This window comes from Acartia tonsa, chromosome 7 (assembly GCF_053477335.1).
Source record: "Acartia tonsa isolate MP-2025a chromosome 7, ASM5347733v1, whole genome shotgun sequence".
In the NCBI taxonomy this organism is placed as follows: domain Eukaryota; kingdom Metazoa; phylum Arthropoda; class Copepoda; order Calanoida; family Acartiidae; genus Acartia; species Acartia tonsa.
This window is the reverse complement of record NC_137266.1, coordinates 13,796,325-13,822,945: the sequence shown is the minus strand read 5'-3', so window position 1 is coordinate 13,822,945 and position 26,621 is coordinate 13,796,325. Positions and strand designations below refer to the sequence as shown.

Genomic DNA, 26,621 nt, shown 5'->3' with positions numbered 1-26,621 from the left:
TAATTATAATTTAAAAACTTCTGTGATACAAATTAATCGAAATTGACCCCCCCCCCCCCCCCCTCCCCCATTACTTCACCCTTGAGGAGATGGATCTACTCTATAATGTCGAAAAATTCAATATTGAACTAAAAAATGATCATAAAATATTTTTTGGTTGTCAACACATTACGCCCTTTTATTTAAAAAAAAGCATACAGGCAGGCACCTTTAAATATTTTAATTTGTTACACCCCGTCCTAAGATCGGTTTTTGTCCATTTAATAATTTAAACTTAGATAACCATTTTAAAATGTACAATGATTTATCCAAATAAAACAAAAATTCTCCATATTTTGTAGCGACGCTACTCTATAATTCACTATGTCTGTCCGTATCACTATGGGTGAAATGTGATGTCTCGGCAGGTAACTAAAGAAAAAAAGAGCAAGTTTACAACTGGCTTTGTCAGTTTCTATCTCTTTTTTTATAGTAATTGAACATTTACTCTTTAACTTAATTTGTCTTATTCTCCATCCTTGATTTTTTGTGCTTTTATACATGAAATCAATAACTGTAATATATTCCTATACACTTTGTGCAAAGAACTTAATTGTTCTGTTCTAAAATTATTTTATTATTTCAGAGAAACTGGTCGTACCTGGGGTATAGCTGACGACGGTAGCGAGTCCAAGGGTCCTTGTCATATACCCAGGCTGGCAAGAGGGTTCAACCTTCTGGAGACAACCACCACGCATTGGCAGGTAGCAAAAGACCGATGGACCAAGCTTATAGAGTAGCTTCACATTCTTGAAGTACAGAGTAAACAGCAAAAGGGGTGTTTACACTCATTTCAACAAGGAAAACAATCTGTCTTTTTACCCCTTCCTCCAGAGGTTGTACCCCCCCCCCCCCTCCCCTCTAATGGTAAAACCCTGTGCACGCCAAAGGACTAGGCAGTGTACAGTTTCTATAAAACTATTCAACTTTACTTTGGCTAAATATTACTTAAAATAGTTTAAACTTAAGATATACTTTATATTAACTGGATTTTTTCTTTTTAATTAATTTAAAAATAAGTACAAACAACAAGCTTTAATGTTTTTAATAGAAATATGCACTAATGGAAAAAATTGTTCCTGTTCCATTTAGAACACATACATTTATATAGAGTTTAAATGACTATAACCCTTAATATCTCACTTGGCTATTACATTATTTAAAAGGGCAACTTAACTACATACATATAAGGGGGTGTGTTATCATCTCCCCATATGTTTCGCATAAAAAACAGTAAAATCTGCCTTTTGCCAGATATATGACATTGAAATACAATTAAGATAAACAAATATACCCTATCTGTAGATTAAAATTATTGGCTGGTTTAAACACTTCCAGTTTGTAACCAACCAAATAAATTTCAATTTTCAAGTTCTTAATATTATTATTTGGCTAAAAAACTTTGGGTACCACTGTAATTTACAGTCCAAAGTCAACGTCCCCCTAGTATTTTACTCTTTGCTTTGTTATTGTGCTTATTGGCGAATATATAGCACTATGCAGATTTTAAAATATGCGGAAAGGAAGGCACACCACTCATATAAGTGTTATTTACTACTGTGTGAATTATTGTTATTTTAAATTACAATCTATTTCATCTGTGAACCAATTTACAAGGTGATTTGTTATACATTATTACAGGCATAACCTTTTTTGCTACATGGGAATTTAATATTGTACAATCAACCAGCTTTAAACTGTTGTTTTGTCATGATTATAAATTTTAAAGTATTAAGCTTTTATATAAAATTAAATCTCGTTAGATATGCGCAAAAAGAAACTGCTTAGACTTAGAACATATTCGAACATATCGTGCTTATAGAGTAGCTGAACTACATTGGATGGTAAGATATTTTAAGTCCAGTCTAATGCCAGAAATTTTGAAGAGAAATTTTAATCTTCATTTTGTCTCCAATTCAGTATATCTTTTCATGTCAATAAATTAAAGTAATAAATCTCGTTACTAAATAATTTTAATAAAACTTTGAAGAGAGGAATTTTATTGACTTCTGTTTGATTCTTTTGACATTTTGTATTAGATCATGACTTCAATATTTCATAAGTTTACAAAAAAGGGATTGGAAAATCCACTAAAAACACAAATTTTTTTTATCAAATTCTGTTGTCTTAGCAGTAAAGGGGGGAGATGACCCTTACCCCTCCCTTTAAAATTTTAGTTTTGAAAAGAAAAAGCAAAAAAATTAGGGCAAGGATCATATTTTTCTAGGGTAGCTTTCTCTTCGTTGGGCAGTGGTAACCTCCCCCAAAATAGCTATAAACCTTCATGAGAAGCTACATTCTTATCCATAAATCCTTGTATTATTCTGGGAAGATTCATTACCAATAATAAAAAGTGGTCATGCAATGTCTTTCTAACTTGAAAGTCACGACCAGGGAGGGGGGATATGCAATGTATTCTAAAAAATATTAATGCCTTACGAGATTTTTAATACAAACTTTCATTCTTTACTGAACTTGCTATGTGCTTATTATTTTGTGATTTATGTTCCTATCCCTGGTAAGGATCAGGCCACGTTTTCCATACAGCCCTGCAGGGATTAAATGGTTGGATATCAATTTAAAAAGTTTTTCAACACAACATCAAACATTTACATTTTATTTTGAATAGTACTTATTTAGGTCCTAGGACAAACGCAGGAGTCCCAAACGTCGGAGTGGACAAACGCAGGAGTGGACACTTAACCTAACCTAACCTATTTTAAACCAGAATTTAGATTTTTTAAATGCCTAACCCCTGGGGGGGCTTATTTGTATATTTATATCTTAACCTAACCTAACCTGTATAGAAATATTTACTTAAATTAGTATTTTAACACTCCTGCGTTAATCCACTCATACGTTTGGGACTCCTACGTTTGTCCTGGTACCCTTTTTTAGAAAGATTTAGCTAAAATGCATACAAACAAAAAAGTTCTTGCAAAGGGATTAAAAATATTTACAATTTAAAATTCCTTATTCCCTGACAACCAAATATTTTGCAAACTAGGCATAAGTCATAGTTGTCAAAATACTGTCGTCCAAAAAAATCTAGCAAAATTTAATTAACAATTCATTTGGTTGTTTCTCACACTGTTCAATACCACCTAAAACAGTTATTTAATTGGAAATATGCAATGCCAAAAATTCACAGTTTTGGCATCCTTGATTATCAGCATAATCGATGAGATTCGGCAGAATTGCACAAGAAACCGGTTTCCTGTTATGCAATAATCGATGCCGCGTTCTGTTGCGACAGTCAAACATTCACAAAACACACACATACACACAGAAATGCTAAGCAGCTGATTAAATATAAAACGGACACTCTTTAATATTGACATATTGTGTTCAAATTCAAAACATTAAATCTAATTATTTACTTAGGTACTTGTTTACCATATTCAGAAAATGGAGGACTCAGGCAGGTTTTAGGCTTTTCATTTGTGCGAGAACCCACAAACCATAAATGTGAAATAATTTGAAATTCAAATATTTTATGATTGTCCTTTCCTTAAAGAGAAAGGATGTAATCCGCAAAAAGGGGGAATGGGGAAGGATTTGGATTCAAATATTTATGAAAAACATTTTTTGTTGATTGAAAGCCAATTTTCTGGTTGAGAAATATGGAATAAAACATTTGTATCTCATATTATTTGGTCAAATGGCCACTGCAGTTTTTCATTCAATAATATTAGAGTTTTCATTCTTTTTAATTTTAAATGAAAACTTGTTTTTTTTTAATTTTGTTTTGAAAAAAATGCGAAAAGTAAAAATATTAATTTTCTGGTCCTTGATTATTGATATGATAACAAAAAAAAATAATTTAAAATCACCCCTGGTTAGTTATACTCCCTTTACTGTATCAATTACAATTCTAAACAGGGCTGAATATAAACTAACAATAATTTAATACAAATATAATTTAAATTGCTTAAATAAAGAAGGAACTTGAAACATAAAAGTATATTTGTGTGTACCTAATGATCTTACTAACTGCAGGAATAATTTGAGTCTACTTTACAGTGAAGTATGTTATAGGTCCATCGAAGATTTATTACCAATTATGGGGAAAATTGACCTAATCCAAAAAAATATAAGCATTTTTTTTCCTTTTAGAAACTAAAAAGAAAAGTTAAGGGTCAACCAACTCCCCCCCCCCCCTCCCCCCGCAACCCATTACCATAAAAACAAACATTAAAGTTTAAATTCATAATCACCCCTGAATTTTAATCATATATAAGTGGACACTTTTCAATGATTTGACAAAGTGAGTTTGGATGATTTTCCCTTGTATTGTGATGTTATGTGGCGGATTTCAGATGATTTGGCATTTCATTTTAGATGCTTAGCATCTTTTTAAGTATTTTCTTCCCTCAATCAGCAGGTTTTTGGTTATTTTGGGGGGCAATGCTTCGTAGTAAAGACATCTTTTATATTTCATATTCATTTTACTCATTGGATATATGTTAATTCTGGTTTAATTGGGTTGTGCATATCAAGGAAAAAACACACCGCCCCTCTCACATCCACCCCTAAAGATTAGGGGCTTTGCAGCTAGTTGCTTACAAGGTGTTTTGTTATCTAAAATAGTTACCCTTTCCCTTTTATCTTCTCATCTCCCGCTTTTTAACAATTTATTTTATTTTACCCATGCTACTTTGGATGTATTGATACTTGTCCAATAGTATAATAACAGAGTTTAAATACCTTACTAATTTTTATTATCATAAAGAAATTAAATTACAAATAATAACATATTGTGTTCAAATTTAAGGGAGAAAATAACAAAATGATAAATAACTCTGTTCATTGATCCCAAACAATTTTTAAAAAAATTAAAACAAGAAAAGTTATAAATCAGAATGAACTTGTTTTTTTTTGTAGATATGGACATACCCCAAAATTATTTTTGCAGATTTTAATCATCAGAAACTCAAAGTCAGAAAGTCAAAGTAACCTTAATACCAAACAATCTGACAATATTCGTAGCGCTACTTTAGTTTCTTGTGAATAAAAAGTTAGAAGGTTTCTTGTTTATTTTTGCATGAATTGCGTGTATATCATTTCTTGTGCTAAAATTGTGCACAAATAGAGAAAACATTCTGAAAAACAAATGGCGCAATTTTACTACATAAAGTTCAAGAATATGGGATAAAACCTTGTCATAACTAAAGACAACAACAATATAAAATACACACTGTTCCTATATCAGACTTATATAAAATAATGCTTATTAATATGATTATTAAGAATCTATGGTCAAATGAAGTGAAATAAAAGAGTTGTTACACATATTGGGCTGTTAATTACCCTGGTACCCAAAGTTTTCTAAAAACCTTTAACTTATTCGTTGGCTCGGAAACTTAGGTTACTAAATGTTGATTAGTTAGTAGTGTCCAAACGTTTTAACCAATAATTTTAATCTCAAATAAAGGTAATGTTGTTGATCATAATTCGGAATGACCAACAATATTTCATTCTTATCACTTACAATTCCCGTGTTACTCCACATAGTGATACATCCGTTTTGTAGGCATTGTTCTACTTTTATTTATTAGATTACCTTATTCTTTTTCTGGATGAAACTGTGTAGGATTGAAAACTTGTATGTAACCTGAGAATTATTCATTCAAATCAAGAATGATTACTGTCTAGAGAAGCATAGCAAACTAATCAACAATAATAGCAATGCCAAATCAAGGTCACTCATGTATATAAGTAAAAATATTTTATAGGGTAATAAAAGATTAAAGTAAATTTTTGCAGTTTATTCATATGACAATTTGATTTTTTCAGGTTGGGCTATTGATATTTTTTTCTAAATAAGATCAATAAGAAATTTTCTTATCTTTTTAGCCAAAGATAGAGGGGACAATGGGCTGTTTATTACAATGGTCCCCAAAGTTTTATTTTGAACTGTCTTTATCGTTGGCTTAACAACTTTGATTGGTTGGTTTATTTAGTTGAACTTCCAAACTTTTAAACTCTAATTGTAATTTATAGAAGATGTAATTTTGTGTTTAATCATTGGGGATGTACTACAATTTATTGGCCATTGTCTTATCCCTTTAGATCCATGATTTTAGCTGACAATACCATTGTTTTTATTTGGTTTTTCAAGGAAGCCATCCTAATGACTTTCTAATACTAATATTAACTTTGTTTTCAGCATGGAATTTGTCCCTATGGCTCCTCGTACCAGAACCTGCCAATTGAAAGAACAGATATGGGATCTAATTATTATAACAACTACTTCTATGGAAAAGGTAAGTATTTTGTTAAATTGTTTAGCTTCTAGCGGCTTCGCCCCTAGCCTTTAGGGGCTTTGTCCCAAGTAGCAGTAAAACAAATTTAAGTACCTCTGGTGCTGCCACCACCACATTTTAAATTTACTGCCTCAAAAAATTGGGAAGGGGGGGGAGATATTTAATTTTTGGTGGGTTGGGGGTGTCCTACGCCCCAATAAAATAGCCTAAAACCACCACAGGACCAGTAGGTATATTCCCTCTGCTTATATTTCTGACGCTTTTAGCTGATTTCAAAGACCCATTAAATAATCGGGGCATGGTCCGTTCCCGGATGGTAAAGTTACATATTTTAAGTTTTGTTGCGGAAAAAAATATAAGAACGTCAAATACTTATTATTAATATTTAATTTCAATTATAATTATGGAATTATCAATGAATAAAAATTGACCAACTGTCACAAATCTACAATTTATGATTTAACCACACACCTCTTCTGAATATAATTAAACTTTTATTCAATGATTAACATTATTCTTTTACTTTAATAGTTAGACAATACAAAAAAAATTAAGATTATATTAAATGACCCTACATTTCAATTACTGATAAATAATTACAATACTCACTAAAATCTTACTGTATAACATTCTACTGTTGAAATCTAGACATTGCTCTGGAAAATAGTTCAACCCAATATGTGTTAAGGAGAGGTGTTACCGTCCATGTCCAATTATCGATTCTGATTTAAGTACACTTCATACTTTAATTTAATTTGTAATATTAATAACATTAAAATATCGAAGGCCAGGCCAAATAAATTATATAAGATTATAATGATACTTTTTCTATACTAGTTGCTTCGCCCCTTGCCTCTAGGGTAAACAACTATTGGTGTAATGAGACTAAGCTAAAACAACCGAAAGGCATTTTTAAAATCTTTCTTAAAAGACCATCAGGTTCCGAGATCTTTAGCATCAAATTAAAACCTTATTATATCAATCAAACCTTACTATATCAATTATAGGATTACTTTTGGTTAACAAATTTACTTTTGCGCTAATGGCTAAAAACCTGACTTGGCCAATATGTAATTCTTAGGTTCATACTTGTTGTTTAAGTAACTTTGAGTAACAAAAGGACAATTAAACATTTCTTAAGATACTTATAAGTTAGGTAGGTTTCATTAGGTTGGCTTTATTGAGGTCTATTATAGTTAAATTAGGTTAGTCTAACGTAGGGTGGGTGCTACTGCATGGTTTGGCAACTTTAAAAAGGCTAGTGTGAAATATAGACTAGGATAGCAACAACCATTATTAACAATGACTGGTTGGAATTATTATTATTGGGCTACTTATTGAATAAGAGCACCAGATATGTAAATTCAATATTTGCATATAAATTTGCATACGAGCAATTATTTTGCACAATCAACTTCAAGTACACGGACTTCTTGGGTTCGTTTCTTAAATTTTTAGTAGAACACCTACTAGAACTGATAAGGAAGTTTCGCCGCTAGCCTCTAGGTGCTTCCTTCCAAGAGGTGATTATAAGGAAGGGGGATTTTCTTGGGGGAGAGGAATTGTGAATGGTCCCTCCTCATATTATAATATTTTCTTTTTGAAGAGCGGAAATTTTAGGGTGGTCTCACCACAAATAGAATAGCATAAAGCCATTACAGGATCAAAAGGTATATTTCCTGAAATATAGAGCAGAATCTTTTCAACGGATACCGAGATCTTAAGCTGCAGATAGACACTGTTCTACTTTGTATTATAGAAGTCTGTTCATGTATACGATAAACACTGAAATTATAAGATGAATTGTAACTCCCTTCTTTATATCTTTTAATATTTTCCATGTTCAAGTAATTCACTTTTTAATGATTAGACTTTGTATATTTTATAATTACAAAGTTGACTTGAAACAAACAAACAAACAAGTGAAGGGGGCAACTTACATTAGATTTAATATTAATGGAAATTCAATTACATTATCTATGTATTCTTTTTATAAACTAAGTATGATTAACTTTCTCTCTCTCAATGTATGTTACTAGGGGCTGTGCCTCAGTGATCAAGGGGCTCTTTTTCCAAAATGTCATAGAATGACAGAAAATAGCCTAAACCATCCAGGAACATACATTAAGCTTAAAAAAAATGTATAACCTTTGTAGTACGAACTCTTAAGCTACTACAAAAAAACATTTGCTACTTTAAACAAGGATGACAACATCCATAAGTAGCGAAGCTCAGAAATTATGAATGTATATTATGAATATATTTACAATATACCAGTGTCATCCTATATATTTGATGAAATAGGGAAATGACGAAAACTTCAAAATCACGCAACCTTTAAATCACGAAAAATTATAAATCTAGGAATCGATCTAGCACCACAATTTATAAACAAATCTTAATGAAACTTGATGGAAATATGTAGACTATAAGCATATTCAATCCCTGATAATTTAAGCCGCAAATCCTGAATAGAAATTGAGAAAACAATAGAAAACCTAAAAATCTAGGAATCGATCTAGCACCCCTATTAATAAAAAAATCGTAATAAAACTCAAGGAAAATATGTAAAATGTAAATTTAAGCAATCCCGGAAAATTTTAGCCCATTATCTTAAAAAGGAGTTGAGAAAATCATAAAAAACATGGAAATGTAGGAATCGATCCAGCACCCCAAATGACAGACGGATGGACAAAACAATGTATAGATTAGATGGGCATATATTATAAGAATCTTCACTAAAAATTTCAGCTATCTATCTTTTATAGGAGCCGAGAAAATCACGTTTCCCCCACTTTGTCTCAGACGGACGGACGGACATTTTGAATTATAGAGTAGCTTCGCTACTAATAATAGGATAATGGGGAATAGTCCCTTTAATGGCAACTCCTCTTAAGGGGCGTTTTCACAATAGGTTTAGTTGATTGCCCCGCAGGGTTTAGAGCACCTCGCAGGAACTAGAAATAGGGGAAAAGCTACTGTGAAAATACGACGAAACGCCTCTTAAGTGGCGTTGCCATGAAAGGGACTATACCCGGGTATATCTTGGCTGCAAATGAATTTAATTAATTGTCGTATTATGTATAATAACTAGCGGCTTCGCCCCTAGCCTCTAGGGGCTTTGCCCCAAGAGGTGATAAAAAAAATTAAGGCGAAATTCGTTAAAGGACCAAGGAAATCAACAGCAAAAAAAAAAAAAAAAAAAATGGGGGGGGGGATTTTTTGTTTCTGGGGGGTTGGGGGTGTCCCACCCCCCAAGAAAATAGCTTAAAACCACCACATGACCAATAGTTATATACCCTGAAGAGTAGAACCCGATCGGTTCAGTGGTTACCGAGATCTTAAGGGACAGACAGACAGACGGACAGACGGACAGACAGACATCGTTCTACTTTGTATTATAGATAAAGAGTGCATCTAGTTAATAATAATTCTATTATTGCAATATTTGTTGCAAATGTGTGTGTGTGTGTGTGTGTGTGTGTGTGTGTGTGTGTATGTGTATATGTGTGTGTATACCAGGGAATGGGGAAACTTATCCCAATAAATAAACATTAGAACATTAGCATGGAAGGAGCGGACACTGGAATCAAATTTTTTTATAGAATCCGAAGTTAACTGTATCTCCCCATCGCATTAACCTTGTGGAACCTTTCTATTGGGTCATTGAAAATCAACCAATGCTTATGTTAACACAGCCAAGTAGCAGAAAATAATTTAGAAGCAGACGAAAATGTGATTGAAAAAGGAAGGGAGGTAGTTTTCTGTATATACATCAATACTATATATCTGTTAGCTTTTTGTTTTTTTCTACTTACGAAACAACATCGTTAGGCTTGCTACTCCAATTTTTCAGAAGAACTATCCCTACAACAACAATTTATGTGCAACCCTAAGCAAAGCAATCATGTTTGAATATCATCATTTTTTTACAAACAATTTTTTTTCTCTCTTCTTTTGCTTTTGTTCTTTACTTGAACTAGGGTTATGCTAGATTTTTGCCACCTAATATTAAGAACTTAAATATAGCCTTTTTTATTGCGTAGTTTGTATTTTGGTTGCATCTGTTTATTGGCCAAGACATTCTTCTTTTTTTGATGTCACGTAAATGGCATAGCAGCAGTAGTGACATATTTTACTTCTTTAGTATAAACCAATGTTGTACAAATTGGAACCTATATCTTTATGGATGTTAAATTAGTTTACTCAAACCCATAAGAACCCTAATAAATTTGCAACAACTCCCCCCCCCCCCCCCCTCCTCATACTTCACCCTACCCCAATATGGTTGTGGGGGGGGGGGGGTATATTGAGGTCACTAGATCACACGAACCTTAGGTCAAACTTACAGTGTGTTGTCTGGTGGGTGTTAGGAATAGGTAGTCTATTTAGAAATTCGGTCATCCTAAATGCCATTTCATTTATCAATCTTCCCTCCAACAAATGTTCAAGTATAGACGTATAATCCAGAAAATTACCTGCCCAAAAGTGGCAGGGCCTCCTTTCGTCTGCTAGCAAATTGCTTTTTATTCTATTTTATGCTATTAGCTGATTACAAAGAGCCAATATAAAATCGGGACTAGGTCCCTGCCATGAGGGAAGAGTTACATATAGGTCATCCCCCTTCTATTCTTTTACTTTATATCTCCCTAATAAAAAAAACTTTTATTTCCAAATTGTGTGGAAAAGTATTATAATCATACAACAGTGAAAGAATGTAAAAGTACCGACCAACTGACCCTCATTACTGCTTCCTTAATCTCCAATTGTGTATGTGAGAAATACTACACACACGAAAATGCTTCCAATTTGCCCCCAAAACTAACTCCCCCCTCAATATACTATAGGTGATTCCTAAAGTGACTTTATACTTAGGTATAACAGTAAGAGTTCACTGTAATTCTAACCCTAACCTGTTTTAAAAATGATATAAAATGACCTCCAGAATGGGCCCTAACTTAATTTTTGTTAACCCGCCCTCATGTTTTGTTTATTAGGTCATATTAATCATAGCTAGCAACGGTATTAATTTAAGGCAACCTTTTACCAGTAAGGGTCATACGTGGCTTGTCTTATATTAGAGCGGCTATTTCCATTTCTTTAACTAAATTAAACGTTTTCCATGTTCGTTTACAATAAGTAAATCTTTAAGGCTACAGTCTTTCAACTATCTTTATTGTTATTAAAATTGATATTATTGTACCTAGTATTATAATAGTATTTCACTAAGATAAACTTTTTCTCAATTTTGATAAAGTTTTATCTTTGGTAGACTTTTAAAAGGGACTTTTTTTTAGTCCAAAATCCCTTCTCCAATGGCCACTTAAGCAAACTCTTCTCTTCTCTAGTTCCTCACTATTTACACTTCTTGCTTCGTTCTACATGATCTCAATTTTTCAAGTAATTTGTAATCAACGGGGTCGACCCAACTTTATGGACCGTTTGAAAGAGAATTTATAAAAAAGGATTTTTCAGTTTTACTTGGATACCGGTTAATATCCCTTGATTAGAACCGGTTTTTAGCCATACTGTAAAATCATGTAAGGTGTATTTTCCACGAATATTAAAATAAAAATCATCAAATTAATACAATATTCTTTTTAGTAGCACATCTACTCTGTAATTAGGATATGTTGTTTATAATCCTTCTGCCTGTCCATGATTTTACATGCTTGCTTCGCTTTTCTGCACATAATTGTTTTGTTTATTTTTGTTCTGGCTATCCAGTGTCAAATTATCTACACTATCCTTTATTTTACAAGTATTTTTATCCTCGCGAAATAAACCAGATTAAATTAGTTACTTTACTGCATTAAATATTTTAATTTCATAGTCATTGAAATTTTAAATCATTTGAATTGAATGGTTGGATCTCAAGAATTATTTTCAAGTTTTGTTTAGTTTGTTCAATTTTATGTTCTATTTGTTTTTTTCTATCGGAAAGGATATGACAGTTTTAGTGATTTATTCAATATACCTTCCTAAAATTGGCTTTACTGTTCTTTTTTTCATAATTCCTAATATGTGATGTGTTGACATAATTTTCATATTTCATAATAAAACAGAAACTGTAAAAAATTTAAGATTATACATAATTATTTCATTGAATCAAAGAAAGAAAGAAAACATTTCTATTGATGGCAAGGGAAAATATGAAACCATATTCACAAATATTTGCAGGAATATAGGAATAGGGCAATGGATTTATTACTTGGATGTCACATTAGATTTTCATGTCTTATGATAAAGTGAAACTTGCAGCTGGCCAAAATAACGATACCATACCATTACCCCATCCCCTCCTCTTCTAATAGTTGAACATACAGACCAATAAATGAGTTCTATGTAAATATTTCCCCTGTCATAATATCTACGTATATTCTATATCCATTTAAAGAGCATTGGATAATTTATCAATATAACTCCAATTCTAAGTAAAATAAAATTGATTGAGGGGAAGATAGTAGTGTAGATTAAATTACCCCTCCCTGACAATTTTCTATGCACTGGTCTGGAATTGATCAAAATTATTCTAAATTGAAGGTTGAATAGAAAATGAAAACTAGAGCAAACCAGGAACATGGAATAATAACATAGAAATTTGAAGATGTTTGAAGGATAGGGAAGTCAGAAAAATAGCCTAAAACAACCCCAAAACTTTTCTTCAGTTTCGCTGAAACAAACAACAAATTCGGACCAGTATTTTCCGAGATCTTGGAATTTCCACACAAAAAATAGCGCATCTTCTCATTGATCATTGATCAAGGCACATACGTACGTCTTTTCATTTCATTCTAACTGTTCAGATCAATAAGATCATTGCATTGTCTGTATGCAGTTTCTCTCTCTGCAAGCATACAAATTATGTAAATCGCAGGAGAAAAAAAATAATATCATTAGTGTCCTTAGCATGTTATTACTTTGCTCTTTATGGGTATATTTGTCCTTGCTACTTAAATTTTCATCCTTCATCTATGTTCATTTTTCATTATATTGGTCTCTGCCTGCTATGAATGCATTGTCACCGAACCATAAAGTAACTGACACACAAACTAGGGGTAAAGATACAAGTAAGTGAGCTAGATTATGTGTTCTTTAGTTATCGAGTTTGAATCTCATTCATTAGTGTCATACTGATGCCGTAATAGAAGGCGTTCGAATTTAAAAGTAAGCTTAATAAAAGGCAAAGTCATTACAATGCAAAGTTAGGACGTCCAAACAAAGTTCGTGTAATCATAAGGTCGTAGAATGGGAAAATTGATCAAGCATAACAAATATAGGACTATGACGGGGTTATTTAATTAAAATTCATTCAAAGTAGTAATCTTACATACTATACTTTTGCATTAAAAAAGTTAAAAACAAATGTATCAAAATTTCTAGCAAACTTAATTATAGTTTTAAGACTGAATAGCATTACCTTTCTCTAACAAGGATAATTTTGCAGTTATTATCAATAAATCACTGTAAATTATATTATACTGAGCTAAACTAATTTAAGCTATTTTTGATAAAAGATTTTAATGTTAAATTAGGGTATTAATGGTTAGTTAAGCTTACCACTAGTTATGGAGTAGCTTCGCGGCTTATAAAAATAGCTCAAAATCCCCAAAAATGCTCCTTTGGCTCATTTAAATTCTTTGAAAAAAATGTTTGAAACAAGATTTTAATCATCTAAAAACAAATGTTTTCAACTGAAAAAAAAATAGATTTTCATTGCACGAAAATTTGTTGGGTATGCACTTTACTATTTTGTTTTTGGACATTTTTTTGGTTGGGGGGGGGGGGGGTAGCGTAGCTACTATATAATTTGGATATGCACGTACAGATGACTTTTATGTATGTTGATTGATGGCTTATTGAAGAAACATAAGAGGATAATTAGTTAAAACTAAATCCTATGAAACGCCTGTTAAAAATCTATAAAACTTTCTACTCTTATTTTACAACAAAATGTTGCTTTGCTTCTTAGGAGCACATTTTGTACTTGTTTATTGTATTTTTTGTCCAATTAAACGGGCGGTGTTGTTTGAATTTGTAGGGATAATATCAAAAACATTTTTAAGGAACTTTTTTTTCTTCATTACACCATTTTTGGAGATTTATCTTTAAAAAAACAGGAAAGAAATGCAAATATAGAAATTAAATTAAACTTAAACTCATTAATAAAAGTCTAAAGTTTATGCTTTCTACTGTCTATAAATAAATGTTAGAAATATTCAATCTTAACAAGTTCTATTATTTGTTGAGATGAATTTAGAAATGTATCGTAGCAAATTTACATCTAAAAATGACTAAAAAACAATTTTTGTAATCCAACCCCTTAAAGTCACCCCTTGAAGAAAATCCCATCTTTGGTAATGCGAAAAATTGGCAAAATTGTTTATTGTTTTAACCAAAATTTTGTAAAATTGTTATTTGTATGCAAAATATGCTGCGATATTCAGTGCAGTTTTTTTAGCATGGTTAGAGGGATGAGCGAATAACAATAAACTGTTATCTATTGATATTATTACACATTTATTTTGTAATATTAAATGATATTATACACTTTATAAACCTATCCTAGACTTTGCAGTGTGTTTGTATATTGGTCTAATGAGTAATGATTGCGTTAGTAGAACTGAGACTCTAAAACTAAAACTTGGTGCTGTAGCTCAAAGAGCTTAGCGAGCAATGAAAATCCCTCTCCCCATAAAAATTTAGATATACCTAACCACTGCGAAAAGCCCTAATACCTGTGATGCCCTTTAACCCAATGTTACCTTTTGTGCTTAACTAGGCACTTTGGGAGAAACCGCTCAAAAATTAAACAATATAAACCCAACTTTTCTCCCATCCATACATTCCTGATATTATTTTGGTATGACATTATGTTTAGCTAACTTTTATACAAAAATGATTATAATTTACCCTATTTTATACTTCACTAATATGCTATGCTAAATTGAAAATAGGGAAAGGCATGTAATAATCTCTTATTATAGATTATCCTTTTATAAGGTAGATTATTTTCTTGGTCCTTTCCCTCAAAATGCCTACCGAAGAACGAAAACCCCACCATTATTATTGTTAATTGAAAATAAGTTGGGTTCCTTACCAGAAGTGCCCTAACCCTGCGGAGTTACCAAGTACCCAATATAACCTAACCTGACTTAAAGCAATAAACAAATTAAGGATGTTGGTAGGTTTTCTGTGCTCTACTAGGTTTACACGGGAAACTATTATTCTCTATAACATTCCTTTTTATAGATCACCAAGATTGGTTTGGCATGGATGAGAACCTAGGCCCTATTGCCATCAGTATCCGGCGGGAGAGAGTGCCGAGCCCATCAGATGACAAGGGAATACTCAACTCTTTATCCTCAGAACAGGTAATATAAATAGATTTATTATCCTAGATGGTTAATCAGACACAGAACTTCGTCCTTCTTAAATTTCTAGCAGAATATGTTTACTTTTAGTCACAAATTCTATAATGAAGTGAAATCTTAAAACATTCAATTATTCAAAGCTGAATGAAATAATTGCCCTTGCTAACTAATAACCTGAACACTTTTCAACCAATAATGTGTCGGATCATTCCTATAATGCATTCCTATTGGTTATTTTAGTAATTATGGATCAAGAATTCAAATTGTATCTATATAATTTTAGGACAAACGCAAGAGTGTGTAAAATATTAAGTAGGTATTAGATTTGAATACACAAATAAGCTTCTCGCAGGGGTTAGGCATTAAAAATAAAGTTGTAAGATAGTTTAAAATAGGTTAGGTTATGTTAAGTGTCCTCTCTGACGTTTGTCACTCGTGTGTTTGTCCTAGGACCCTCTGTATGTGTTCTGAATACTAAACCATTTTGTTTTTAGTTCATGTACCGGCTAATAATGCGTACAAGCGAGCTGTTACCCCTGCGGGGCACCGTCCTGGAGGACTCTATTCCCGCCCTAAAGGCCGAGAAGGTGAAGGGTATCCCCACCAAGGAGGTCCTGGAGTTCTGCTTCCCTGAACTTCAACTTTCAAGGTAATGATAATTAAGGGGGGGGGGAAGTTTGTACACTTATAGGAAATGAAATTCAGTACCAAAGTTTGGGAGGGACGTATGGGCTTGTTTTTAAAGTTATCAACCTAATTCTTTTTGTAGGCTCTCTTATATGACTTGATATACACGGAAAACTTTGAAAATTGAATTTCGGTACTTTCCTTCTAGGGGCTTGTGGAGCAAAAGACCCCCCAAAACACTAAAAATATGAGTTCTGACCTTTTTTTTAAAGATATCGACCTAATTTTTTCTTTATAATACTTTTTAAACATACCCGAATCAACGAACCATTACAGATTTCATTTTGGGACTTTCCTTCTAGGGGCTTGTGGAGCAAGAGACCCCCAAAACACAAAACTATGAGTACTGACCTTTTTTTAAAGATATCGACCTGATTTTTTCTTTATAATACTTTTTTAACATACCCGAATCAACGAACCATTACAGATTTCATTTTGGGACTTTCATTCTAAGGGCTTGTGGAGCAAGAGACCCCAAAAACACAAAAATATGAGTACTGGGCTTATTTTTGAAGATATCAACCTGCTTTTTTATATAAAAATAATATTTAAACATAACCGAATCTACGAACCATTACAGATTTCATTTTGGGACTTTCCTTCTAGGGGCTTGTGGAGCAAGAGACCCCCAAAAATCATAAAAATATGAGTTGTGGGCTTCTTTTTTAAGATATCAACCTGATTTTTTATATAAAAATACTATTTTAACATACCCGAATCAACGAACCATTACAGATTTCATTTTAAGACTTTCATTCTAAGGGCTTGTGGAGCAAAAGACCCCAAAAACACTAAAAATATGAGTTCTGAGCTTATTTTTTAAGATATCAACCTGATTTTTAAAAAATAATACTGTTTTAACATAACCGAATCTACGAACCATTACAGATTTCATTTTGGGACTTTCCTTCTAGGGGCTAGTGGAGCAAAGATTCCAAAACCACTAAAAATTTGAGTTCTGAGCTTATTTTTAAAGATATCAACCTGATCTTTTTAAAATAATACTTTTTTAACATAACCGAACTAAGAAACCATTAAGGATTTCATTTTGGGACTTCCCTTCTAGGGGCTTGTGGAGCAAAAGACCCCCAAAACACTAAAAATATGAGTTCTGAGCTTATTTTTTAAGATAACCTGAGAACTCAATTTATTTTGTTTTGGAGGTGTTTTACCCTACTTTCCCCTAAAAGGAAAGTGCCAAAATGAATTATTAGTGGCTACCTAGTTCAAACATGTGAAAAAAGTTTTCATGAAAAAAATCAGCTCAATATCTCTAAAAATATTTTTTTGGGGTCTTTTGCCCCACTAGCTTCTAGAAGGAAAGTCCCAAAATGAAATCTGTAATGGTTTCTTAGTTCGGTTATGTTAAAAAGTGTTCCTAAAAAAATCAGGTTGATATATTTAAAAATAAGGTCAGAACTCATATTTAAGTGTTTTTGGGGTCTTTTGCTCCACAAGCCCCTAGAAGGAAAGTCCCAAAATGAAATCTGTAATGGTTCGTAGATTCGGTTATGTTAAAATAGTATTTTTATAAAAAAAATCAGGTTGATATCTTTAAAAATAAGCTTAGAACTCATATTTTTAGTGTTTTTGGGGTCTTTTGCTCCACAAGCCCATAGAAGGAAAGTCCCAAAATGAAATCTGTAATGGTTCGTAGATTCGGTTATGTTAAAATAGTATTTTTTTATTATATAAAAAAATAAGGTTGATATCTTAAAAGAGAAGCCCACAACTCATATTTTTATGATTTTTGGGGGTCTCTTGCTCCACAAGCCCCTAGAAGGAAAGTCCCAAAATGAAATCTATAATGGTTCGTAGATTCGGTTATGTTTAAATATTATTTTTATATAAAAAAGCAGGTTGATATCTTCAAAAATAAGCTCAGTACTCATATTTTTGTGTTTTGGGGGTCTCTTGCTCCAAAAGCCCCTAAGAGGAAAGTCCCAAAATGAAATCTGTAATGGTTCGTTAATTCGGTTAAGTTAAAAAAGTATTATAAAAAAAAATCAGGTCGATATCTTCAAAAATAAGCCCAGTACTCATATTTTTGTGTTTTGGGGGTCTCTTGCTCCACAAGCCCCTAGAATGAAAGTCCCAAAATGAAATCTGTAATGGTTCGTTGATTCGGGTATGTTTAAAAAGTATTATAAAGAAAAAATCAGGTCGATATCTTTAAAAATAAGGTCAGAACTCATATTTTTAGTGTTTTGGGGGGTCTTTTGCTCCACAAGCCCCTAGAAGGAAAGTACCGAAATTCAATTTTCAAAGTTTTCCGTGTATATCAAGTCATATAAGAGAGCCTACAAAAAGAATTAGGTTGATAACTTTAAAAACAAGCCCATACGTCCCTCCCAAACTTTGGTACTGAATTTCATTTCCTATAAGTGTACAAACTTCCCCCCCCCTTATTATGGTTTATGCAGGGATCTAAAGGGTTAAGAGAGAAAATGGTGTACATCCCCAGTGATGATACACAAAATTACCCCTTCTGTAGATTACAATTAGTGGTTAAAACGTTTAGACACTCAACATAATGAACCAACAAATACAATATTCAGTAAAAGTTTCCATAGTTGTTAAGCCAACAAATAAGAAAACGTTATTATAAAACTTCGGGGAATAGTGTAAAAATCAGCACAATGTCATCTTCCTCCCTCTGTGTTTATGTCGAGTTTTTGGTATCAATAACAGTGTTAATGGCTGACCTATCATCTATATTCCTGTCATTTACGTCGAACTATTGAAAGAAATTATATTTTTCTTAGTAGGTATAATCTTAATTTTCTTTTTATTTTGAATAAGATTTTCTAAAACGTTAATTTTATTTGAACTAAAGCTAATTTTCTACTATTAACTTTTTTTTCCATTTTACAACTTTATTTTTAGAAAAGAAATAAGGATGATTGCAACCATAAAGGCAAAGCTAAACAATTTAAAATTAGGATTATCAACTGATATAGAGCAAAATAGGTTTCGTTATAGGATATTTATACTTTAATTGTTTTATGTAGCACTAGCGGCTTCGCCCCTAGCATCTAGGGGTTTTATATTCAAAGGGTTATGGAAGGGCAAAAATAGCCAAAAACCACCTCAGGACCTTTAAGAAGCTTCACTGTAAAAGGGGAACCATATCAATACAGTGGTTAGCGAGATCCTTCGCTACAGACAGAAAAAAGCTTACTACTTTATATAATAGGATTAAAGTTGGTACTATAATCATCCTAGGACTCATTGCTAATATTTATGCGATGTTATCCTTATTAAACCTAGCAATCAATATACAAGGTTTAAAGTTGGTAGGACGATTCTAATATTCTAAAAGCTTTGCTCCTTACTAAGCTCTTTTCTTTTAATTCTTTGCATAAAAATGGCAGAGAGAAATTTCCATAATTACCCATAATAATGACACACACACACACACACACATACACACACACGCACACAGACATACCCACACAGATAATTTGCCCATAATATACCAGTCTCAAAGTTGAAAGTAAAACAGTTGGCAAAAGAAATTTGGAGGGTGGGGGTTTACAAATGCAATAAAAAATTCGCAATTTTAAATTATTTAATCAAGCTGTGAATTTAAATAGAATTGATACTATTCTCGTAATATAGACTATTCAATATTGTTTAGGTATAGTCTCTACTCATTTTATCCTTGCATAGATAATTAGGTATAAAATAAACGTATTTTCATTATTCTGAAACAAATTTGTTGTAATATTCCAACTCCTACTAATTTTAAAAATTTAAAAACATAGGACAATCAGGGTATAAAAATATATCCCTAAAAGGAATTGCACTTAAAATAAAAAAAAATAAGGCTAATTATATTCATTAGCAGCGCAGCTACATGTTATTTTTTCTGGAAAAAGAACAGTAAAGTTAGTTACACTTTTTGTTGTGATTTAAGTGATCAGGGACAAGAAACTAGGATTTTGGATGCTTGTACCATTTTACTCAAAACTACTTCATTTATTGTCTTTTACCTTTCCCTCTTTTTAGTTTTATTCTAAAACAATGCTCTCCAGAGATAAGACAATGGACTATTGATTTACACCCCAATGATGATAAAAAATTACCCCTTGTGTATAATACCATTATTTGTTAAAACTTTGAACACTGCTAGGAAATGTACATTGTACATCCAATCAAAATTAAATAAAGTTATTTTGATTTTTTTTTTATGACTACGAATAAGAGAACGCTATTATAAAACTTTGGGTACTAGTATAATTAACAGTCAGATGTCCCATACCTCAATGATGTTGCCCTTATAATTGAGTCACATTTTTGGGCCGTACCAGGTTGAATTCTAGGACTGAACAACTGCCAACGTACGTACAAACCCAGATTTTATAGAAGCTGCACTTTAAACAATCAAATCTACATACGTACAGAATATATATATTTGTACTTATGGTAATAAGAGCCCTTTTTGTTTCACTCTCATTTAACCTAATATACATTCACAATTTAACAGGCTGTAAAAACGAATAGGAACCCTTTTTTTACTTGTTTCTAATGTAGGTGTACGAATATATGTAGTTGTTAAAAGCGAAGCTTTTCTATAATTAGGGTCCGTACGTCCGTAACGGTTAGCTCTTTTCGTTGATTTAAACAGGTTAGAATTGTCCCATCTATTTCAAACTTTGCATGCTGATTCCTATAACAATTAGGTACGACTTAGAAAGCGTAGCAACTCTATAATCGTTACCAGAAAGTTCATATGTCCATTTAAAATAAGTAGATTTTTTACTTTTTTGTCAGCAAACTTTTGTATGTTCAAATTATCCGATTTATCTGATTCCTATTACAACAAGGTACAATGTTATAAGCGAAGCATCTCTTTAATCAAGTCATAAAAACCTCAGTATGTCCTTAAACAGTATTTTGTATTTAATCAGTTTTGCAACAAATTTACTTACAATTTTATATAGACTTTAAATTAAGTGTATTCAGTTCTCACACTCGACAAGTTCATTTATCCTTCCATTTCAGAGCATTGCTTTTATGGATGTTGTCATCCTTGTTCTATAATGTACATTAAGGAGCAAAAACGGTTAACTGCCTAATAAATGCTAACTTGTAAAATTGATGTATATGTTCTGTAGATATTTTTGCTTCCTTAAAATGTAAAAAAAAATCTTAAGAACAATTAAAGATTAATTATAGAGGGAAAGAACATTTTATCGTTCTGCCATTGGTTAGCTTACAATCTTTAAAGATCAGCCTTTTGTTTTTAACTTAAACCTACATTTTGTTTGGTGTTAAGTTTTAAGACAAGTTTTATGATTTTATTATTTTTTATAAAACAAGGGTGGGAGGTGACATTGTACTGTAAATTACACTGGTATCCAAGTTTTATTATAACCACTTTATCTTACTCGTTAGCTTAAAAACGGTGGGTACTTTATTGAAGTACCTTCACTCTAAAAAAAATGTCCTGAAACACTCATCAAAAAAATGTTTTTTTTCTATAAAATTTTACATTACTTAACTGCATAAATGCTTTTAATCCCAAGTAAGCAAGTATGCGAAATACTTAACTACAATTCAGTTAAAGCATTTTTTTACGCAAAAGCCGTAAACTTTGACATAAAAGATTTTAAATATCGAATGCTTTTATCTTGATGTATAAGTGCAGGCTATAAAATCTTGCGGCGAGTACTAAAGACAATTAGACACACAAATGGATTTCAGTATAATGGATACAAAATGTAATTTACACTTTGTTTTACTGATATCTTAATGATTTATATAATACTAGTTGTCGACCCTAGCCTCTAGGGGAGGGTGTGGGATGGCAGGAGTCAGAAAAATTGCTTAAAACTAACCCAAGACAATTACAAAGCTCATCTAAAAATTATAACCGATTTAGACCAGTAGTTTATGAGAACTTTAGCTTCAGACAAAAAAACCTTACTACTTTCTATAATAGGATAATTAAAACTAACCCTTCTGTAGTCCAAAACTATTGATGGAAAAGTTTGGACACTGGAGGTATATACCAACCAATCAAAATTTGATAGTGGTATTTTGTTAGCCAACTAATGAGAGAATGGATACTGATGTAATTTACAGTAAAATGTCCCCTCCCTCCTTTTTAAAACAACTAAATTAGATCTAAACAATTGAACATTTGTTATACCAAAACACAGTAGTACAACAATGTATCTAACTATTGAAAGAGTTCCGAAACCGTAGTAAGTCCAAAGATCAATGCATATATTTTAATATTTGCAAAATATAACAAATAACTTTATAAGAAGTGCGGCTTCTTTAGAATTTTAGAATGAATGTACGTTCGTCCGTCCAATCATTTTATGATGATGGGATGCGCCAAATAAAGTGCAAAGAATAGCATCTAAACAATTTAAGCACAAAAATCTATTGTTCTTTTTTCAACTAAAATATTGTTCACTTTTAATGTTGCGCTAATGAATATTTTTTGTTATTTTCATAAATATGTAAAATTTTTATTTATGAAAGTCAATGCTTTTAACGAAACCTTTACATTTCATTATGATTTATTTTTTAAACAAAGACAGAGCAGTATGATCTAAGTTTATTAAATACTGAATAAATGGCTATCCAGAGAGTGTAACTGTACAAAGGATTGCACTGTAAATTACATTGGTATTTAAAATATTTTAACCACTTTATTATACTAACTATTTGGTATGCATATATTATCCATTGTCTTATCCTTTAAGATCCCTTGGTTTTACTTAAAATAGTTTTCAAAGATTTTAAGTACATTTTTACACTTTATACACTAATATTTGATGATGAAAATACTGAATTAAAATAGGTATAGAAGTGTGAATAGCCTGATTGAAACATTGCTATATGAAACAGCATAAACTCGCCACACTGCAGTTTTGTAATATTAGGATATCAAAAAAAGATAAGCTCAAATGTGCAGAAATAGCATGTTTGATTTTTATATGTTCAATTTACAAATTATATGTATATGTGCGATCAAGTCCGCATATTGCAGGAAGAAAGGGGGGCGTTGGATTTTAAATTATGCTGGTACCCAAAGTTTTACAATCACAATATCTTAATCGGTGGCTTTACAATTTTGGGTACTTTAATTAAATTGCTTTTGGTTGTTTTTAATTTTTCCTGCAGTGATCTTAATTTATAGAAGGGGTAAATTGTTTATCAATATTAGGGATGTACATAAATTTATCTTCCATTGTCTTATTACTTAAGATCCCTGGCGTATTCTATAAAAAATGCAGAATTGCAAATAAATTAAAGAAGTTTTTGATGGTGATAATGTAGCAAATGGTAGGCAACAGTTTCTGCTGTAGCAATAATTCGCATCATTGATGATTTAATAATATTTGTATGCGAAAGTAATGGCGCAAATCTATTTTTTAGCATACGTTTAAGTGCAAATGGATTATAAGAAAAAGGAATTAGTATTGCCTATTAAAAGGGATTTTGTTGATTAAAGACCTCAACCGAAAAAATCAGCATATAAGCCCCAAAATATAATATACTAAACATTAAAAAGCAGTTTCTGAGGAAAATCTATAAAAAAAATTTCAGCTTAAAAGTTATCTCCATAAAAGAGTCATCAAAAGTTTTAAAACATTTTTCAAATACCTTCAGCCCTGTATACGAATGTATATATTGAAAAATGTAATCTTCAAAGGTCAGAGCAATTTTTTTTCCTTCACTTGGTTCACCATTCCTTTCAGGGATACGTGGATGGAACAATGGAGGATAAATCAACCTTTCCCTGAAATATTATTTAATAGAACAATTGGGGAAAAATGATGTGTAGATTGATTTATTATCCACTTCCTCCCTGATTCTTCTACAGTGCAGCATGTCAGGTTTAAGCTTGAAATAAATTTGGTGAGAGGCTTCCAGGGATGAAGGGATATCATAATCTTATGCAATCCTTCCTTACTCCCTTTCTTCGGGTAGAAATTTACACATTTGAATTTTGTTTGGGGGGGGGGTGATTAATTTTCTTCCATTGGACATTCCCTGTATCCCTGCAAGAGGTTATAGATCACAGGGGTAAGGGTTAGGCAACTACTTTGCACATTACCCCGTCCCGGATTTGAAAAATTTTGTTAAAATTTTTGCCCCCAGCCAAAATATGGTTGATTTATGCATAAAAATGACCCATGCAAAATATTTTTTCTGTATTGCAAAAATTGCGACGGTACAAGCACTGCAAAGTTTTTAAAATCTGCAAAAAATCCTGTTTTTATGGCTTTTTTGGAGCTTTTGTACCATCCCAATTTTAAAGATTTTTACAAAATTTCAATTCAAGTGTGTTGATATATACCTGAAATTTACCAAAACAAGGATGACAACATCCATAAAAGCGAAGCTCTGAAACGGGAGGACAAAGGGACATTAACACTTGTATAATGTCAGAACTGAATAATCAGAATGCGAATGTATAAGAGTCAAAGCAAAATTGTAAGTAAACTTGTTGAAAAACTGCTTGATACATGATAATGATTATGGACATACTTACATTTTAAGACTTGATTATAGAGTTGCTTTGCTTATAATATTGTACTTTGTTGTCCCAGGAATCAGTATACCAAAAATCAGACCAATCGGATAATTAGGTCACATACAAATTTGTTGTTAAAAATGTAAAAAAAATCAACATGTTTAAAATGGACGTACGGACATTTTGGTAATGATTATAGAGTTGCTACGCTTTCTATCTCGTACCTAACTATTACAGGAATCACCATGCAAAATTTGAAATCAATAGGACAATTCTAACTTGCCTAAATTAACGAAAAAAGCTATTTAAAAAAGTAAAAAAATCAACATGTTTAAAATGGACGTACGGACATTTTGGTAATGATTATAGAGTTGCTACGCTTTCTAAATCGTACCTAACTACTAAAGGAATGACCATGCAAAATTTGAAATCGATAGGACAATTCTAACATGTCTAAATTAACGAAAAAAGCTATCCGTGACGGACGGACGGACGTACGGACGGACGGACGGACCGACCCTAATTATAGAAAAGCTTCGCTTTTAAAAAATGGGGGCAGTCTCAATTATAACATATGAAGGTGTAGCAAGTAATCTTCCAAATACAAAATTGTCAAATTGCATACATATATAATAGGGTTGGGCCAGATACTTTTTTCGACGGATATTGGATATCTGGCTGATTTATAATGCCGGATATTCTACATCTGGTCAGATATCTAGCAAATATCTGGTAATTTGGCCGGATATCTGGTTATTCGACCGGATATCCGGTAATTTTCCGGATACCAAATATGTTGCATTTTAAATCATCTGGATATCCGGTATCCGGCCAAAAAAGTATCCGGGCTACCTCTATTATATAAGTTTGATGCACAAAACTATCCCCTCTGTAGATTAAACTTAGCGGTTGAAACGTTTATACACTTAATTTAATAAACCAACTAATCAAAATTTAGTAAAATTCTCAAAAGTTGTTAACCTAATGAATTAGAAAAACAATTATAAAACTTTGAGGACAAGTGAAATAAACAGTCCAATTTCCCCTCCCTCTCTGAATTATACCAGAGTGTACCAAAAGTCTAATAATAACTAGGGAGGCAGAGCACAATTGCCTGTTAATTACACTAGTCCCCGAAGTTTTAAAAACTTTTTCATTTGTTTGCTCAACAACTTTTTAGATTGTTTGAAATTTTAATTGGTTTAATAAGACGTTCCAACAACCTATTGTAATCAACAGAAAGGGTAAGTTTGTGTATAATCATGGGGAATACACGTCCATTTATCAGCCATTGTCTTCTCTATCTAGATCCCTGTACCCAAAGTCTAATAATAACTGAAATAATTTTATTTTTATTACATAACAAGAAATAACATGTTATTCAAGTATCTAAAGGGATAAGACAATGTCTAATAAATTGATGTACATCCCCAATAATGATACAAAAAATTATCCCTTCTGTAGATTAAGACTAGAGGTTGAAACTTTTAAACACTCAACTTAATAAATCAACCAAATAAAATTTACTGAATTTCCCCAATGTTTTAACCCAAATGTAAGAAAACACCGTTATAACACTTTGGGGACTAATTTAATAAACAGCTCAATGTCCCCTCCCTCCCTGAACTATACAAGAGTGTATCACAAGTCTAATAATAACTAGGGAGGGAGGTGACATTGGGCTGTTTAATACACTAGTCCCGGAAGGTTTATAATAACATTTTTTTATTTCTTGGCTCAACAACTTTGGAGACT

At 32.1% G+C, this 26,621-nt stretch overlaps 1 protein-coding gene across 1 annotated transcript in view; it reads left to right on the top strand.

Annotated features, from left to right (window-relative positions):
* Positions 1-26,621, top strand: part of LOC145324895 (uncharacterized) — a 177,670-nt gene that overhangs the window by 88,511 nt on the left and 62,538 nt on the right. The window contains exons 10-13 of the mRNA XM_080167615.1: positions 626-743; positions 6,209-6,305; positions 15,558-15,679; positions 16,174-16,328. Of these exons, the coding sequence (XP_080023741.1) occupies positions 626-743; positions 6,209-6,305; positions 15,558-15,679; positions 16,174-16,328 (492 nt within the window). The remainder of the gene's footprint in view (positions 1-625; positions 744-6,208; positions 6,306-15,557; positions 15,680-16,173; positions 16,329-26,621) is intronic.